An 18,392-nucleotide genomic window follows, 5' to 3' on the forward strand; every position below is an offset into this window, starting at 1 on the left:
AATAAGGGAGACTATTACTGTACATCGGTGATAGAGAACGAGTAGATGAAATATATGGTAGATGAAAGCATAAAGAAGGTGCTAGTGTTATTTGACATTATTTGTTAATAAGGGGAGTGCAAAATAATAACAGTACCCTCTGGTACAAGATTTTTAATATTTCAGAATTATTTTTAAAGGACTATTGTCATTTAAATGAAAAAATCCTGATAATTAAAAATGCTGTGGTGTTGAATTGTTACGGCAAATGAAATGATATGATGTCTGCATTTTGTTTCAAAATAATCAAGAAAAGTGGAGGCAGTAGAAATAAGATTGGCCGCATACTGATAATTGTTGAAGCTGTGTGAGAGTTACATAGAGTATCACTGTCATTTATTTTGATTTTTTGTTTGTTCATTTTTGGAAAATTTCATGATAAATTAAAAAACATTATGGTATTGTATAATAAAGGAAAGAGTCCCCAAATAAGGAATCATTGCTGCTAGGCTGAGTGAATATAGAGTTCATGATATTGAATAATTCAGAATTACCAATGTAAAACTAAATGATATTTTTTGGTTTCTGTTTTTCAAAATTTTTATTCCATATTGTTTTATTCTTTTTTTTGAATTTGGAATTTTTAAATTTAATTTATTTTTTTATACAGCAGGTTCTTATTAGTTACCCATTTTATACATATTAGTGTATATATGTCAATCCCAATCTCCCAATTCATCACACCCACCACCGCTTTCCCCCCTTGGTGTCCATACGTTTGTTCTTTACATCTGTGTCTCAATTTCTGCCCTGCAGACTGGTTCATCTGTACCATTTTTCTAGGTTTCACATATATGCGTTAATATACGATATTTGTTTTTCTCTTTGACTTACTTCACTCTGTATTACAGTCTCTAGATTCATCCATGTCTCTACAGATAACCCAATTTCATTCCTTTTTATGGCTGAGTAATATTCCATTGTATATATGTACCACATCTTCTTTATCCATTTGTCTGTCGATGGGCATTTAGGTTGCTTCCATGACCTGGCTGTTGTAAATAGTGCTGCAATGAACATTGGGGTGCATGTGTCCTTTTGAATTATGGTTTTCTCTGGGTATATGCCCAGTAGTGGGATTGCTGGGTCATATGGTAATTCTATTTTTAGTTTTTTAAGAAACCTCCATACTGTTCTCCATAGTGGCTGTATCAATTTACATTCCCACCAACAGTGCAAGAGGGTTCCCTTTTCTCCACACCCTCTCCAGCATTTGTTGTTTGTAGATTTTCTGATGATGCCCATTCTAACTGGTGTGAGGTGATACCTCACTGTAGTTTTAATTTGCATTTCTCTAATAATTAGTGATGCTGAGCAGCTTTTCATGTGCTTCTTGGCCAATCTGTATGTCTTCTTTGGAGAAATGTCTATTTAGGTCTTCTGCCCATTTTTGGATTGGGTTGTTTGTTTTTTAATATTGAACTGCATGAGCTGTTTATATATTTTGGAGATTAATCCTTTGTCAGTTGCTTCATTTGCAAATATTTTCTCCCATTCTGAGGGTTGTCTTTTCGTCTTGTTTGTAGCTTCCTTTGCTTTGCAAAAGCTTTTACGTTTCATTAGGTCCCATTTGTTTAATTTTGTTTTTATTTCCATTACTCTAGGAGGTGGATCAAAAAAGATCTTGCTGTGATTTATGTCAAAGAGTGTTCTTCCTGTGTTTTCCTCTAAGAGCTTTATAGTGTCCGGTCTTACATTTAGGTCTCGAATCCATTTTGAGTTTATTTTTGTGTATGGTGTTAGGGAGTGTTCTAATTTCATTCTTTTACATGTAGCTGTCCAGTTTTCCCAGCACCACTTATTGAAGAGACTGTCTTTTCTCCATGGTATATCTTTGCCTCCTTTGTCATAGATTAGTTGACCATAGGTGCGTGGGTTTATCTCTGGGCTTTCTATCCTGTTCCATTGATCTATGTTTCTGTTTTTGTGCCAGTACCATATTGTCTTTATTACTGTAACTTTGTAGTATAGTCTGAAGTCAGGGAGTCTGATTCCTCCAGCTCCGTTTTTTTCCCTCAAAACTGCTTTGGCTATTCGGGGTCTTTTGTGTCTCCATGCAAAGTTTAAGATTTTTGTTCTAGTTCTGTAAGAAATGCCATTGGTAGTGTGATAGGGATTGCATTGAATCTGTAGATTGCTTTGGGTAGTATAGTCATTTTCACAATATTGATTCTTCCAATCCAAGAACATGGTATATCTCTCCATCTGTTGGTATCATCTTTAATTTCTTTCATCAGTGTCTTATAGTTTTCTGCATACAGGTCTTTTGTCTCCCTAGGTAGGTTTATTCCTAGGTATTTTATTCTTTTTGTTGCAATGGTAAAAGGGAGTGTTTCCTTAATTTCTCTTTCAGATTTTTCATCATTAGTGTATAGGAATGCAAGAGATTTCTGTGCATTAATTGTGTATCCTGCAACTTTACCAAATTCATTGATTAGCTCTAGTCGTTTTCTGGTGGCATCTTTAGGATTCTCTATGTATAGTATCATGTCATCTGCAAACAGTGACAGTTTTACTTCTTCTTTTCCAGTTTGTATTCCTTTTATTTCTTTTTCTTCTCTGATTGCTGTGGCTAGGACTTCCAAAACTATGTTGAATAATAGTGGTGAGAGTGGACATGCTTGTCTTGTTCCTGATATTAGAGGAAATGCTTTCAGTTTTTCACCATTGAGAATGATGTTTGCTGTGGGTTTGTCGTATATGGCCTTTATTATGTTGAGGTAGGTTCCCTCTATGCCCATTTTCTGGAGAGCTTTTATCAAAAATGGGTGTTGAATTTTGTCAGAAGCTTTTTCTGCATCTATTGAGATGATCATATGGTTTTCTTCAATTTGTTAATATGGTGTCTCACGTTGATTGATTTTCGTATATTGAAGAATCCTTGCATCCCTGGGATAAATCCCACTTGATCATGGTGTATGATCCTTTTAATGTGCTGTTGGATTCTGTTTGCTAGCATTTTATTGAGGATTTTTGCATCTATATTCATCAGTGATATTGGTCTGTAATTTTCTTTTTTTGTAGTATCTTTGTCTTTTGGTATCAGGGTGATGGTGGCCTCCTAGAATGTGTTTGGGAGTGTTCCTTCCTCTGCAATTTTTTGGAAGAGTTTGAGAAGGATGGGTGTTAGCTCTTCTCTAAATGTTTGATAGAATTCACCTGTGAAGCCATCTGGTCCTGGACTTTTGTTTGTTGGAAGGTTTTTAATCACAGTTTCAATTTCATTACTTGTGATTGGTCCCTTCATATTTTCTATTTCTTCCTGGTTCAGTCTTGGAAGGTTATACCTTTCTAAGAATTTGTCCATGTCTTCCAGGTTGTCCATTTTATTGGCATAGAGTTGCTTATAGTAGTCTCTTAGGATGCTTTGCATTTCTGGGGTGTCTGTTGTAACTTCTCCTTTTTCATTTCTAATTTTATTGATTTGAGTCCTCTCCTTTTTCTTGATGAGTCTGGCTAATGGTTTATCAATTTTGTTTATCTCCTCAAAGAACCAGCTTTTAGTTTTATTGATCTTTGCTATTGTTTTCTTTGTTGCTATTTCATTTATTTCTGCTCTGATCTTTATGATTTCTTTCCTTCTGCTAACTTTGGGTTTTGTTTGTTCTTCTTTCTCTAGTTCCTTTAGGTGTAGGGTTAGTTCATTTATTTGAGCTGTTTCTTGTTTCTTGAGATAGGCTTGTATAGCTATAAACTTCCCTCTTAGAACTGCTTTTGCTGCATCCCATAGGTTTTGGATCGTTGTGTTTTCATTGTCATTTGTCTCTAGGTATTTTTTGATTTCCTCTTTGATGTCTTCAGTGATCTCTTGGTTATTTAGTAACATATTGTTTAGCCTCCATGTGTTTGTGTTTTTTACGTTTTTTTCCTTGTAATTCATTTCTAACCTCATAGCGTTGTGGTCAGAAAAGATGCTTGATTTCAGTTTTCTTAAATTTACTGAGGCTTGATTTGTGACCCAAGATGTGATCTGTCCTGGAGAGTGTTCCGTGCGCACTTGAGAAGAAAGTGAAATCTGCTGTTTTTGGATAGAATGTCCTATAAAGATCAATTAAATCTATCTGGTCTGTTGTGTCATTTAAAACTTGTGTTTCCTTATTTATTTTCATTTTGGATGATCTGTCCATTGGTGTAAGTGAGGTGTTGAAGCCCCCCACTATTATTGTGTAACTGTCGATTTCCTCTTTTATAGCTGTTAGCCGTTGCCTTATGTATTGAGGTGCTCCTATGTTGGGTGCATATATATTTAAAATTGTTATATCTTCTTCTTGGATTGATCCCTTGATCATTATGTAGTGTCTTTCCTTGTCTCTTGTAACATTCTTTATTTTAAAGTCTATTTTATCTGATATGAGTATAGCTACTCCAGCTTTCTTTTGATTTCCATTTGCATGGAATATCTTTTTCCATCCGCTCACTTTCAGTCTGTATGTGTCCCTAGGTCTGAAGTGGGTCTCTTGTAGACAGCATGTATATGGGTCTTGTTTTTGTATCCATTCAGCAAGCCTGTGTCTTTTGGTTGGAGCATTTAATCCATTCATGTTTAAGGTAATTATCGATATGTATGTTCCTATGACCATTTTCTTAATTGTTTTGGGTTTGTTTTTGTAGGTCCTTTTCTTCTCTTGTGTTTCCCACTTAGAGAAGTTCCTTTAGCATTTGTTGTAGAGCTGGTTTGGTGGTGCTGAATTCTCTTAGCTTGTGCTTGTCTGTAAAGCTTTTGATTTCTCTGTCGAATCTGAATGAGATCCTTGCCGGGTAGAGTAATCTTGGTTGTAGGTTCTTCCCTTTCATCACTTTAAATATGTCATGCCACTCCCTTCTGGCTTATAGAGTTTCTGCTGAGAAATCAGCTGTTAACCTTATGGGAGTTCCCTTGTATGTTATTTGTCGTTTTTCCCTTGCTGCTTTCAATAATTTTTCTTTGTCTTTAATTTTTGCCACTTTGATTACTATGTGTCTCGGCATGTTTCTCCTTGGGTTTATCCTGTATGGGACTCTGTGTGCTTCCTGGACTTGGGTGGCTATTTCCTTTCCCATGTTAGGGAAGTTTTCGACTATAACCTCTTCAAATATTTTCTTGGGTCCTTTCTGTCTTCTCCTTCTGGGACCCCTATAGTATGAATGTTGTTGTGTTTAATGTTGTCCCAGAGGTCTCTTAGGCTGTCTTCATTTCTTTTCATTGTTTTTTCTTTATTCTGCTTCCGCAGCAATGAATCCCACCATTCTGTCTTCCAGTTCACTTATCCGTTCTTCTGCCTCAGTTATTCTGCTATTGATTCCTTCTAGTGTAGTTTTCATTTCAGTTATTGTATTGTTTATCTCTGTTTGTTTGTTCTTTAATTCTTCTAGGTCTTTGTTAATCATTTCTTGCATCTTCTCGATCTTTGCCTCCATTCTTATTCCAAGGTCCTGGATCATCTTCACTATCATTATTCTGAATTGTTTTTCTGGAAGGTTGCCTATCTCCACTTCATTTAGTTGTTTTTCTGGGGTTTTATCTTGTTCCTTCATCTGGTACATAGCCCTCTGCCTTTTCCTCTTGTCTCTCTTTCTGTGAATGTGGTTTTTTTTCCACAGGCTGCAGGATTGGGTGGTTCTTGCTTCTGCTGTCTGCTGTCTTGTCGGAAAATTTCTTTTCTTTTGTTATGAAGAACATTTGTGGAAGAATTGTTGAAATTTTAAAAAGATCTTCTGATCCAGGCTATTTTTATCTTTTCACCTCTATCAGAATACCTGTTATGATTTAAAGAGTACTCTTATTATAACATCTGATTTCAGTTCCTCTATTCACTGGAGAAGCTGAAGATATCTGTGCTTCATTTTCAAATATGAGCTTTTTCTCCCCTGAAAAACTGCTATTATTGGAGGGTCTCCTGCAAAGGCGGGGAGGAGGGGGGTGGCTGTGGCTCACCATGAGGACAAGAACACTGGCAGCAGAAGTTCTGGGAAGTACTCCTTGGCGTGAGTTTTCCCAGAGTCTGCCATTAGCCCCACCCCCATACTCTTTTATTCTTATATTCTATGTGATATGGAAGCCTCTTAATCTGCTAAGCCAAATCATCACATATTAAGTGAAAGCAATATAACATTGATTTATGGCAGCATTCTTCTTGAAGAAAACAATTATTGACAAACCCACAGCTAACATCATACTCAATGGTGAAAAGCTGAAAGCATTCCCTCTAAGATCAGGAATAAGACAAGTATGCCCACTCTCGCCATGTTTATTCAACATAGTTTTGGAAATCCTAGCCACAGCAATCTGAAAAGAAAAAGAAATAAAAGAAATCCAAGTTGGAAAGGAAGAAGTAAAACTGTCACTGTTTGCAGATGACATGATACTAGACATAGAAAGTCCTAAAGATGCCACCAGAAAACTACTTGAGCTCATCAATGAATTCAGTTCCATTGCTGGATACAAAATTAATACACAGAAATCTGTTGCATTTCTATACACTAACAACAACATATCAGAAAGAGAAATTAAGGAAACAATCCCATTTACCATCACATCAAAAAGAATAAAATACCTAGGAATAAACCTGCCTAAGGAGGTGAAAGACCTGTACTCCGAAAACTGTAAGACACTGATGAAAGAAATTGAAGATGACACAAACAGATGGAGAAATATACCATGTTCTTAGATTGGAAGAATCAATATTGTGAAAATGACTATACTACCCAACGCAATGTACAGATTCAGTGCAATCCCTTTCAAATTACCAGTGACATTTTTCACAGAACTGGAACAAAAATTTTTTTAATTTGTGTGGAAACATAAAAGACCCCGAATTGCAAAAACAATCTTAAGAAGAAAGAACAGAGCTGGAGGAAACACATTCCCTGACTTCGGACTGTACTACAAAGCTGCAGTAATCAAAACAGGATGGTACTGGCACAAAAGCAGACACGTAGATCAATGGAACGGGATAGAAAGAACAGAAATAAACCTACGCACTTGTGGTCAATTAATCTATGACAAAGGAGGCAAGAACATACATCGGAGAAAAGACAGTCTCTTCAGTAAGTGGTGCTGGGAAAACTGGACAGCTACATGCAAAAGAATAAAATTAGAACATTATCTAATACCATATACAAAAATAAACTCAAAATGGATTAAAGACTTAAATGTAAGACTGGACAGTATAAAACTCCTAGAGGAAAACAAAGGCAGAAAACTCTGATGTAAATCACAGCAATATTTTTTTAGATCCATCTCTTAGAGTAATGGAAAACAAACCCAAAAGTAAACAAATGGGACCTAGTTAAACTGAAAAGCATTTACAAAGCAAAAGAAACCATAAACAAAATGAAAAGACAGCCTTCAGACTGAGAGAAAATATTTGCAAACAGTGATACTGACAAGGGATTAATTTCCAAAATATACAAATAGCTCATGCAACTTAATATAGAAAAAATACAAACAACCCAGTAAAAAAATGGGCTGAAAACCTAAATAGACATTTCTCCAAAGAAGACATACAGATGGCCAACAGGCACATGAAAAGATGCTCAGTATCGCTGATTATTAGAGAAATGCAAGTCGAAACAATAATGAGGTATCATCTCACCCCAGGCAGAATGGGCATCATTAAAAAGTCTACAGGAATTCCCTGACAGTCCAGTGGTTAGGACTCCGTGCTTCCACTCACTGCATGGGGCATGGGTTCGATCCCCGATCGGGGAGCTAAGATCCTACATGCTGTGCGGCATGACCAAAAAAAAAGAAGAAGTCTACAAATAATAAATGCTGGAGAGGGTGTGGAGAAAAAGGAACCCTCGTACAGTGTTGGTGTGGGAATGTAAATTGGTGCAGCCACTATGGAGAACAGTATGGAGGTTCCTTGAAAAACTAAAAATTGAGTTGGCACATGATCCTGCAGTCCCACCCTTGGGCATATATCTGGAGAAAACTCTAATTTGAAAAGATATATGTACCCCAATATTCATAGCACTATTTACAGTAGCCAAGACATGGAAGCAACCTAAATGTCTGTCAACAGGTGAATGGATAAAGAAGAGGTGGTATATATAAACAGTGGAATATTACTCAGCCATAAAGAAGAATGAAATAATGCCATTTGCAACAAAATGGATGTACCTAGAGATTATCATACTAAGTGAAGTATGTCAGAGAAAGACAAATACCATATGATTTCACGTATAGGTAGATTCTAAAAGAATGATACAAAGGAACTTAATTACAAAACAGAGATAGACTCACAGACATAAAGGGGGGACAGATAAATGAGGGATTTGGGATTAACAGATACACACTACTATATATAAAATAGATAAAGAACAAGGACCTACTGTTATAGCACAGGGAACTATAGTCAGTATCTTCTAATAACCTGTAAGGGAAAGGAATCTGAAAAAGATTATATATGTGCATAACTGAATCACTTTGCTGTACACCTGACACATTGTAAATCAGCTGTACTTCAATTTTTAAAAACTGCAAAAAAAAAAGTTGGCAAGACTCAGGTGTCATATTGTTTGAGTAAAGTCTTATTGGTAACACCTGGTTATAAAATCTGCATATGGTCATACTGTGCCATCTTGAGTACTATATTTCTGATGATTCCATTAATTTGAATTCTAGTCTTAAGGTTTGGAAAAGAAAACTTAAAGGACAAATTCATAGAATTGTTTGTCTTCTTAAGGGATGTGAGAGAGAAGTGTTCAGAAATTGTTCTGTCTTTCTTCTTTTCTTCCCTCTCTCTTGTTCTCCTTTCCTCCTTCCCATGTTGCCTCAACTTCTTTCCTGGGCACCAAAAAAGTTATTTATCTACGTGCTACTTCTTCCAATCCAATATCATGTCTGTAAGCTCAAGTCCTTTAAATCTGAAACTCCTATGGCAGGCCCTCAGTAAACTTTTTTTTTTTTTTAAATCAAGGTGTAATTGACATATAACATTATATTAGTTTCAGGTGTAAAAAATTGTAATGATTCAATATTTGTATGTATTGTGAAATGATCCACCACAATAGGCCTGGTAACATCTTTAGGGCATCTTCTTTTTGAACTTCTCAGATATTTTTGGTTAGAGTTTCTTTCTATCTGAAGGAGTCATTTACAAGCTGAAGAACCTTCTGAGATGTGACCTGAGTTTTGTTCTCAATAGTATCATCCACCCCATCAACCAAGCCAAAACCCCAGACTTATCTTTGATTCAGCCTTCTTGATTTTCATTATTTGTTCATTTGGTCCTGCCAATTCCTATTTAAAAATGACTGTCACAAGTATTTCTTCTCTCCAGTCTTATTGTTAGTTACCATTCTGTTATGGGGAATGTTGCACTTGGAAGATTTCATCTGAGCTCTGCTTCTGGCTGGTGGTCTACCTTCTTCATCTTCATGAGGAGGTTGTAACAGGATTGTCGCAAGCTCCTTTTGGAAGCTAACATTGTATTATACTAATCCAGGGTCTTTCCTTCTCACCCTTTCATTGCAGTAACTCCTAATTGTTTTTCACACCTCTAATCTCAGTCCTTCCTAATAAGATTAGTCTTTATATGTAACTTTCATTGCCTTTAGGATAAAATCTTATATTTCCTGGTCTCCATTTATTCATGTCATCATTTCTCTGCTTAATCGTTATCATTGGCACGATTAGGCAAAGTGGAAGCTTCACCCATCTTCACAGCCTTCCTTTGCTTCACCTACAGAATCAAATTGGTTACTAAATTATATCACTTCTGACGCAGGAATGTCTTTTGAGTCCATATTTGTTCTCCTCTGCTTATTCTAATCTGGTCCTCATCTTCTCTTCTTTGGACGTTTGAGCAACCTCCCAGATGTTTGCTCTGCCACCAGTTTATAGTTACCAGATTTATCTCTCTGAGCAAAGATCTGTTATGTACCTTCTCTGTTCTCAAAACCATTTGCTCCACACTGTTTACATATGAAGTACAAGTTTCTTTGCTGAACTCACTTGGTCCCTTCCCTTTACTTTTCTAACCTAACCTCATCTCTTGCACCTTGTCATCATGCCCCCAGCTTCCAGCCATACTGAATACCAGCGGTTTCCTGGTTATTTTTCTCATGCCCTACTTCTACCTGGAATTCTCTGACCCTCTCGTCCCTTTTCTGCCTGGGAAACTCCTCCCTCAAAGGCATCACTATGTAGTTATCTTCCTTAAAGCTCTGAGAAGAAATACTAGTCTCATTCTCTCTGTGCCTGTTATGCATACGTCTTCGGTGCAGAGGGAGTCATATCAGAGTTATCTGTTTATATTTCCCACTCACAATCTCTTTCCAGGTGGATTGTGAACTCTGATATCTAGGGTAGCTAGTCTTTAAATTTGTTCATCCTCAGAGTTTGGCACAGTATTGGAACATAAAATATTGACTCTGTTTGTTTGTTGCTTGATGTAAAATAAAATAGTAAGGACCCTCTGTTTTCCTTAGAAACAGAAAAGGATTTTAACCCTATTAGTTTGAAGACTAAAATTTTCCCCTCTGTTTTGCTTGAGCCTGAATTCCTTCATCTTTTCTTAAAAGATTCTTCTAAATTTTTTGTCTGTCGTAGGTCCTTGGGACCAAAGATGGCCCAGGGCTGATCTGGACACCTGGTAGTAGTATTAATAGGAGCCAAAAAGCCTTGAACCTGTCTAATTATGATTGTAATGAGTGGGGTTTGGCCAAACCTTAACTACACTTGTGCATACGAGCTGCTGAATGGTGCTTCACCTTGCTAAACGTGACTGGAGGCTGGTCATCAAGCTTGGACATTTTTTAAAGGTATAAGACTATTTTTTTCATTAGACCAGTTCCTAATAGTTCATTCAAAAGATGTTCCTACTGAAACTGCGTCTTTAGGCTTGAGAAATTCTTCCCTGAATTACATTTAAATTCTACCACTGAGCCTAGTTTTCTGCCTGAGATAATGCTTTCATTTTAAGGCAGTGATTTCTACAATTTGCACAAATATGTGCTTCTTATTTTTTGTGCTATCTATAGAATTGCTTGCATCAAGAGTTTTCCAGAACATAGTGTCTCAGATGGAAAATGTAATAGAATCCCAGTCTCTGCCAAATTAATTTTTCTATTTTGTAGTTATATAATGTTCCCATTGAACACTTGGTTTTCTTTGTGATGAATGCTGAGAGGGAAGCTGGCATGGTTTTGATACATATTACAGATGTATAGGAGAAATGTCTTTAAATTCAAAACAGTCTATATTAAATAAATCCACGTTTATACTATAAATTTATTTTTAATTCACCTGGATTTATTTAGTAAACTCCTTTAATTATTTTCAATGTGCAGTTGCTCTAACAGTAGTATCTAATATGCACTAAAATTTAGAAAGCAGTTTCCCTGAAGGCTTTGGAATTGCTCTGTCTTTATTGTAGTAAATAATAAACTTCTTTTATTTAGATAAAAGTAATTTAGAAATAAAATAGTTTTAGGGAAGAACTGGGCTGCCTCTAAAAGCCAGGTTATCATAGCCATGGAGGCCAGGTTCACCTCCTTTTCAGCCTTGTCAGGTAAAAGAACAAATTATACCTTTATGATACTTAATATTATGTGTGCCTGAAACATATAAGCCATGGGGTATGAATTTTCACACGAGCTCCTGGAGAAGGGCTCTCACATGGGATGAGAGCAATAAGGCTTCTCTGCCTCATGTGCCAGTCATTGAAATATTTGTGGGCATTGTGGGAAAGGACAAATCTTTAGTTTTCATAACTAAGGTATTGGCATCTGACCACAGCTTGGCATTGACATAGCACAGTGATGAAAGTGAGTCCATATGCCCGCTGGGATTCTGCCACTTCTTCATATGGTGAACCTCAGAGGTGCCACATCATCGCTTATCATCCAACAGTTAATATACAAGAGAACTGGTAATGATATATGCACTTTATTTCATTCTCAATGCAAAAGCTGCAGATAAATCTTAAGTTTGCAGATCTTTGAGTATTTTATTAATTTAGCAGATGGAAGTTATATTTAAACTTATTAAGTGAAATAATTACTGGGTTTGTTCCTAGATCCTATCCATATAATTCAGAGTAAGAGGCCTATGCTTCAGTCTATTCTGCTCAAGCTTTCAAATTCTTTTGACAGCCTGGATGTGAAATTCAAAAGTCATTAATGTGATGTGTTAATTTTGCACTTTTTGACTTACTGCAAAAATCTTATAGTTTCCATAGCAACAATAACCTATCCAGATTGTGTAATATTCTTTACAGTATTAAAAATAAAACTATGCAATTACATGAGCTTCTGGAGCACTTCATTTAGGGGAACTGGGGATTGAAATATTTCTGTTTAAAAGAAAATTATAATTTCATATGAAAGTTTTGTCAGAAAGCATGTATAACTTTAAGAATTTATTCAATTAAATATTTAGTAGTAGATACCTGGTAGTTAATTTAATTATTAATTGTATGAAATTTACATTGTAAGCATTGTGTTAAGCATCTCAGGCACAAATGCTTTCACACACATACCCACACATACTTTCAAGGTAGGGGGGATATTTGGCTTTAATTACATTCAGTCACCTTCACCTGCTGCTTGTACTTAGTGGCCTCTGGGTGGTCTGAAAAACGTGTAGTTTTATGTTTGGAGGAAACAGGATGGAGAAAAAGGAAGACTTTGCTCTTTAAAACATGCCTAAGATATCACTTTGAAAATACTAAAGATTGTTTTAATGGGCGACTGTTTTCAGAGTATCAAATTATTTTGTTTTTTTTCTTTTTCCCTCTAATTCTAATGTAAAAGACAATATAATATTGGCATTAAGGTAGTTAACATAACTTTCTACATCTTAACACAACTGTTTTTCTTTTTTTATATCACCTTCAACATATGTCTAAATGTATATATTTTTATACGGTATGATTTATGTATTTTCTTAGCAACATATGGTAAACATTTTCCATGTTTCTAATGATCTTCATGATTATTTTAATAATTGCATAACAGTCTATCCTGTTGACATATGTGGTACAATTTCTGTTTATCAAAATGCTGCTTAATTGTTTCCTGAATGTCATATATTGGAAGAAAAATAGATATAATTTTCAGACTGTGGGAAAAAGTAACCATAACTCAGTTATTTGCTCAAAACATAGATGATTGTGAAAATCCTCAAAATGCACGTAAAATGATGTTTTAAAATGCATATTATGAGTAACCTCTTAAACTGCTTTATCCGCTAGTAAACACAGAATGGGGAAAATGAGGAATAGGTAAGTAGGACAGATGTGGCACTACTTAGGTACTATCACTGGACAAAACCTTCATGACATGGTGATACCCTCTTGAGGCTCTAATATAATCAAAAGGCAAAACTCAGAGGGCATGGATTACACTCCTCTTGTCAGAATAACCAGTGATAGGAATCACATTTGTGACATTCAGCTGGGGCCTTGCTATGGCTGTTTCTGGTGTTAGTACCCTGAGGATACCGTGTTGCACTAGACACTCATCTGATACTATTACTATTTCTATGGACCGTATCACCATTATTGAGCTGTTGTCTTCCCTTGGTTAAGCACCCTGGTAACTACCGGGGTTTCCCAGAATTCCTAATTCTACCTCCATTAATTGGAAAATTCACTGTAACTACTGAGTTTTTCCTAGAGATCTTGAGAATGAGGTGTTGGTGGCCAATTTTGAAGTGTTTCCAAGGCTTTTGGTTGAGGTCTTAGGGATTTTGAATGTCCCCTGTCCTAGGTGAAAACTAGCGTGTCTTAGTGGGTAAACATTCTTCTATAACTCCCCCATTTATTAAGTGGGTCTTATACTGTGAAATTACTTTAAACAAATATAGAAGTTTACATCTGTCATTTATTTTTGTAATTAATGTTTATAACAGAATGCTTTCATGGACTCCAGATAATTAAAACAGTAGAATTATCTTGCAATATGCTTGAGTTTATATTTATGCTTGTTTACTTTTTGAAACTAGTGCTGTGTTTAGTATCCTGTTCTGTTTCAATTTTGTATTTTGTGTTTTGGCTCTGTCTGGTGTTTTCATTGTGACATGAATTGTTTTGGTATTTCACATTATTGTAATGGAAATATTATCAGAAATAATAAGCAATGCATGCATAGTGAGGGTGTTTACATATCACTGAGAGTTGTGCATTTCATTGTTTTGTAGTTATAGTTTTGAATCTGAAAATAATGTGTAGAAAAAAATAATTTTTTTTGTTCATATGCAGAAAAGATGAAAAGGAATATGCATTGAAGCAAATTGAAGGCACAGGAATATCCATGTCGGCTTGTAGAGAGATTGCAGTAAGTGGACATAAATACATTATTTATTTTGTTATGATATTGGATGATGATTGATATTAATATAAAAGCTTCACTAATATATAGAATGCATGTTATTTCAAAGGTGTTAATTAGTTTAAGGATATTTTATATACGATGAGAAAAGTTGCATAAACTTTTTGTTTACTTGAAAGTCATCATTGAACATTCTCTTAATGATATTTAGGATTTATAATCTTAGGAATACGGAGCTAAATGATTATTTAATTAATTTGAATTATGATTGAGTATAATTATTAATTTAAATTAGTAATTTAATTAATATCTGTCTTTCCTGTAGTTTTAGGACTGATATATGTCTTTATAGAGAAGAGGGTGATACTGTTAGATACTATGCATATAAAGTATTTTTTCTGAAATAAGTGTTTTGGTGTTACATTTTACTAGTTGCTAGAAAAATAAGACTATCATAATAATAGGAGAATTCCTTAAAGAAAGATCATTTCTTTTTTTTTTTTGTCTTTATATGGCATACTTGTACATTTAAGAAATGATTGTCCATAAGAATACCTAACATTTCCTGAGTATTTACCAGGTACCAGGCTTACTAAGTGCTTTTACGTATTAATGAATTTAATTTTCACAACAATCATGAAATAAGTACTTTTAATATCCCCATTTTACAGATCAGTAAACAGAGGCAAAATCATAATTATGGCTTAGAAGTCTTAATATTATGTTCCCTTATTTTAGTTCTTCAGTTTCTTATTTTAGTGTTTTAGTTTCTTATTGGGGCTTTATCATGTTATCACATCTATAAGGGATTTCTGTCTCTAAATTATTAAATATATTGTCCATATCCATTAGATATTTCTATCTCTCATTTGGTAATTGTTACATATATTGCCCACGGTTCCATATTTCTGCTTCACTCACATGGAAGCACTCCATCATCACTCTTAATCATAAGAAAAAGAATGGTGCAAAGAACACATGAGGCAGGATTTCTTTACACCTGAGTGTCTGCCTTAGTGGCTAAGCTAGCCATGAGTCTCAGTTTCCTTATTTGTGAAATAAGGGAATTATAAGGTCCCTTCTAGTCATAAATTCTTTGATTTCAGAATGGGAGCTTCTCACTAGACTGTGCACAGTTTGAAGGGCAGGGACCTTGTCTTTTTATCCCTAGTTCCTAGCATAACTACCTGGAATGTAGCAGGTGCCCCATAAATGTTTTTTGAATAAATCAATAAATAAACAGAACAAAGAAGTTCTATATGATCCTAAGTTTGCTTTAGAATATAAGTTTATTATTTAAAATTTTCATTTTGGCAGTTTTCCATTAACTGTAAATTGGTGTTTATAATGCTCTACCAGAATAAGCATTTGATACGTGATTTTTAACTCCCTGAAAGTCATAAACATTATTATTTCAACCAATATGAATATCACTGGTGTGGAATTTTGCTATTTTACAGTACCATAATTTAGTATAGCATTAATTCAACTTCTGTGAGTTAATTGGGTTAATAGCTGAAATTTAAGGTATTGATTATTAGGAAATGAAAACCCAAATCTAGATGTTCTTTTTGAAACAGAAACATATCTTCTGAGGAATACATGGGTTCTGTTTTCTCAGCATCCTCACTAGCATTTGTTATGTCTTGTCTTTATGATAATAGCCATTTTAACAGGTGTGAGGTGATATCTTACTGTGGATTTGATTTGCATTTCCTTGATGATTAGTCATATTGAGCACCTTTTCATGGACCTGCTGGCCATCTGTATATCTTCTTCTTTGGAAAAATATCTGTTCAGTCCCTCTGCCCATTTTTTAATTGGATGATGATGTTGATGATGATTTTTGCTATTGAGTTGTATGCATTCCTGACATATTTTGGATATTAACCACTTATCAGATAAATAGTTTGCAAATATCTTCCACTCTGTAGGTTGCCTTTTCATTTTGTTGATTGCTTCTTTTGCTGTGCAGAAGCTGGAAAAACTTAACTCTTAAACTCATTCACAGTCTCTGTATTTTTATTGAGGGTTTGCCTAATAGAACTTCAGGAAGTATGCAGAATTTCTGGATTGAATAATTTGTTTTATCATTTCCTGAATGACTTAGCTCCAACATGATAGGGATTTTGACAGCAGGTTAGCATGTATGTTATTGCGTAGTGGCTAAGTGCATACTTCTTTGTAAATTATAAGTTCACGAACACAGTTTTATAATTATTGCTTTATGCAGCTGTCTTTTAAGTCACATAGAAGAAAAAAGAGTTAAGAACAAAAATACATTTATGCTGTCTTTTCTATTTACCCATGTTGTTACCTTGACCAGTGCTCTTTATTTTTTGTGTAGATATGGGTTACTGTCATATAGTTCTTTTTTTTTTTTTAAAGGAACTCCTTTATTTATTTATTTATTTATTTATTTATTTATTTTTGGCTGTGTTGGGTCTTCATTTCTGTGCGAGGGCTTCCTCTAGTTGTGGCAAGTGGGGGCCACTCTTCATCGCGGTGCGCGGGCCTCTCACTATCCCGGCCTCTCTTGTTGCGGAGCACAGCCTCCAGACGCGCAGGCTCAGGAGTTGTGGCTCACGGGCTTAATTGCTCTGCAGCATGTGGGATCTTCCCAGACCAGGGCTCGAACCCGTGTCCCCTGCATTGGCAGGCAGATTCTCAACCACTGCGCCACCAGGGATGCCCTGTCATATAGTTCTTTGATTTTAACTGAAGGTCTCCCTTTAGTATTTTTTTGTCGAGCAGATCTTCTAGGAATGAATTTTCTCAGTTTTTGTATTTGGGACTCGTTTCTGGGGTTTTGTATAAAGGTGACAAATGTGAGAAGGAACAGTCTGAGAAGAGATAATACTGGTTTTGTTCACCAGTTTCTCGTGTGTGTGTGTCAATGGTTATTTTATTATTATTATTGATAGTAACCTTTTCCTATTTAAACTCTAACTAAAAAAAGATAATTTTTAGTTAAAATTGTTTTCTGTGGTCAAAGTAAATTATTTTTAAGCAACTATACATTTAATTTTTAAAGTTTATTATTATAGAAGATACTGAATTATAAAATTTAACAAACTTGGTAATTCTAGATTCAAAATAAGAGACTGAAGTGGGAAAACAAAGTGTTTGAAAAAAAATATGCCTTAGGTTTCAGATTGTAAAGTGGGAGAGAATATGGACTTTGGTATCAGATAGACTTGAGGTTGTATCTGGACTTCACCATTACTTCTCCATACCTTGAGCAAGGACCCATTTTCTAGGTGGCTATAGAAATGAAGGTGTTTTCAGGGGGAATCAGGTTGTACCTGATTTGCTTCGAGCGCTGGAAATGCCAAGGAAGCAGGCCATGCAGCACAGGTTGCCCGGATTCTCAGAATCCCTGAGCCGCTTAACTTGCTGATGTTCCAGGTCATTCTCAGCTTCACCTTATAACCAAACTATCAACTAAATCTCATAAATATTTTGACAAAGCACTTCTTTTCAAATATGTTCAAGAATCATATAAGTTCTTAGGAGGGAGGAGTTGCATGTGAGAAGAGAGTCTGACCCTAGCATATATGTTAGTGGTATATACTACATCTAAGTTCCTGGGTTAAAATATGGCTAATTTCCACTCTTATTTCTAGTTCATCTTTCAGACTACTTACTCTGATTTATCTGGATTTGGAATTAAACATTTTTCTCAGTCTGTGCAGTCTCTTTTTTTATTTTTTTTGCCTAATAAGAATTATTAATCCTGTAAACCAACTATCAACATATCTGATTTCTGTTAACCTTAGTTTCTTCATGTCTAAAATTAGATTAATAGTACCTAATATCACAGAATTGTACTAAGGATAAATTAAAGTATGTAAGCCTTTTGGCTCATAACCTTCAGTTCCCAGTGGAGGTTAGCTTTCCTCCTTTCTTTTAAGTTGAATTTGTTAGTGTGATGGAAAAGTAAATTTTGGGTGGCCTTAGCTTAGATCAGTAATAATAAATAGGGGGCCGGTAAATGTCTTTTAAAAATTCAGTCACTTTGTTGTGGTCTCTGAATGCTAAGTTATATTTATTTATTTTTTTAGAAATTTCATGTAATGTCTGAAACATTTATA

General features: G+C 35.2%; 1 protein-coding gene across 8 annotated transcripts in view; it reads left to right on the top strand.

Annotated features, from left to right (window-relative positions):
• CDK19 (cyclin dependent kinase 19) overlaps nucleotides 1-18,392 on the top strand; it is a 182,624-nt gene that overhangs the window by 43,561 nt on the left and 120,671 nt on the right. For all 8 annotated transcript variants that reach the window (XR_014267520.1, XR_014267521.1, XM_082475290.1 and 5 more), the window contains one exon: nucleotides 14,229-14,304. Coding sequence is in view for 6 of the 8 variants with exons in the window: in XM_082475290.1 (XP_082331416.1) it covers nucleotides 14,229-14,304 (76 nt within the window). In the remaining 2 variants the exon portion in view is untranslated. The remainder of the gene's footprint in view (nucleotides 1-14,228; nucleotides 14,305-18,392) is intronic.

Source organism: Balaenoptera physalus (assembly GCF_965194825.1).
Source record: "Balaenoptera physalus genome assembly, chromosome: 9".
Classification (NCBI taxonomy): domain Eukaryota; kingdom Metazoa; phylum Chordata; class Mammalia; order Artiodactyla; family Balaenopteridae; genus Balaenoptera; species Balaenoptera physalus.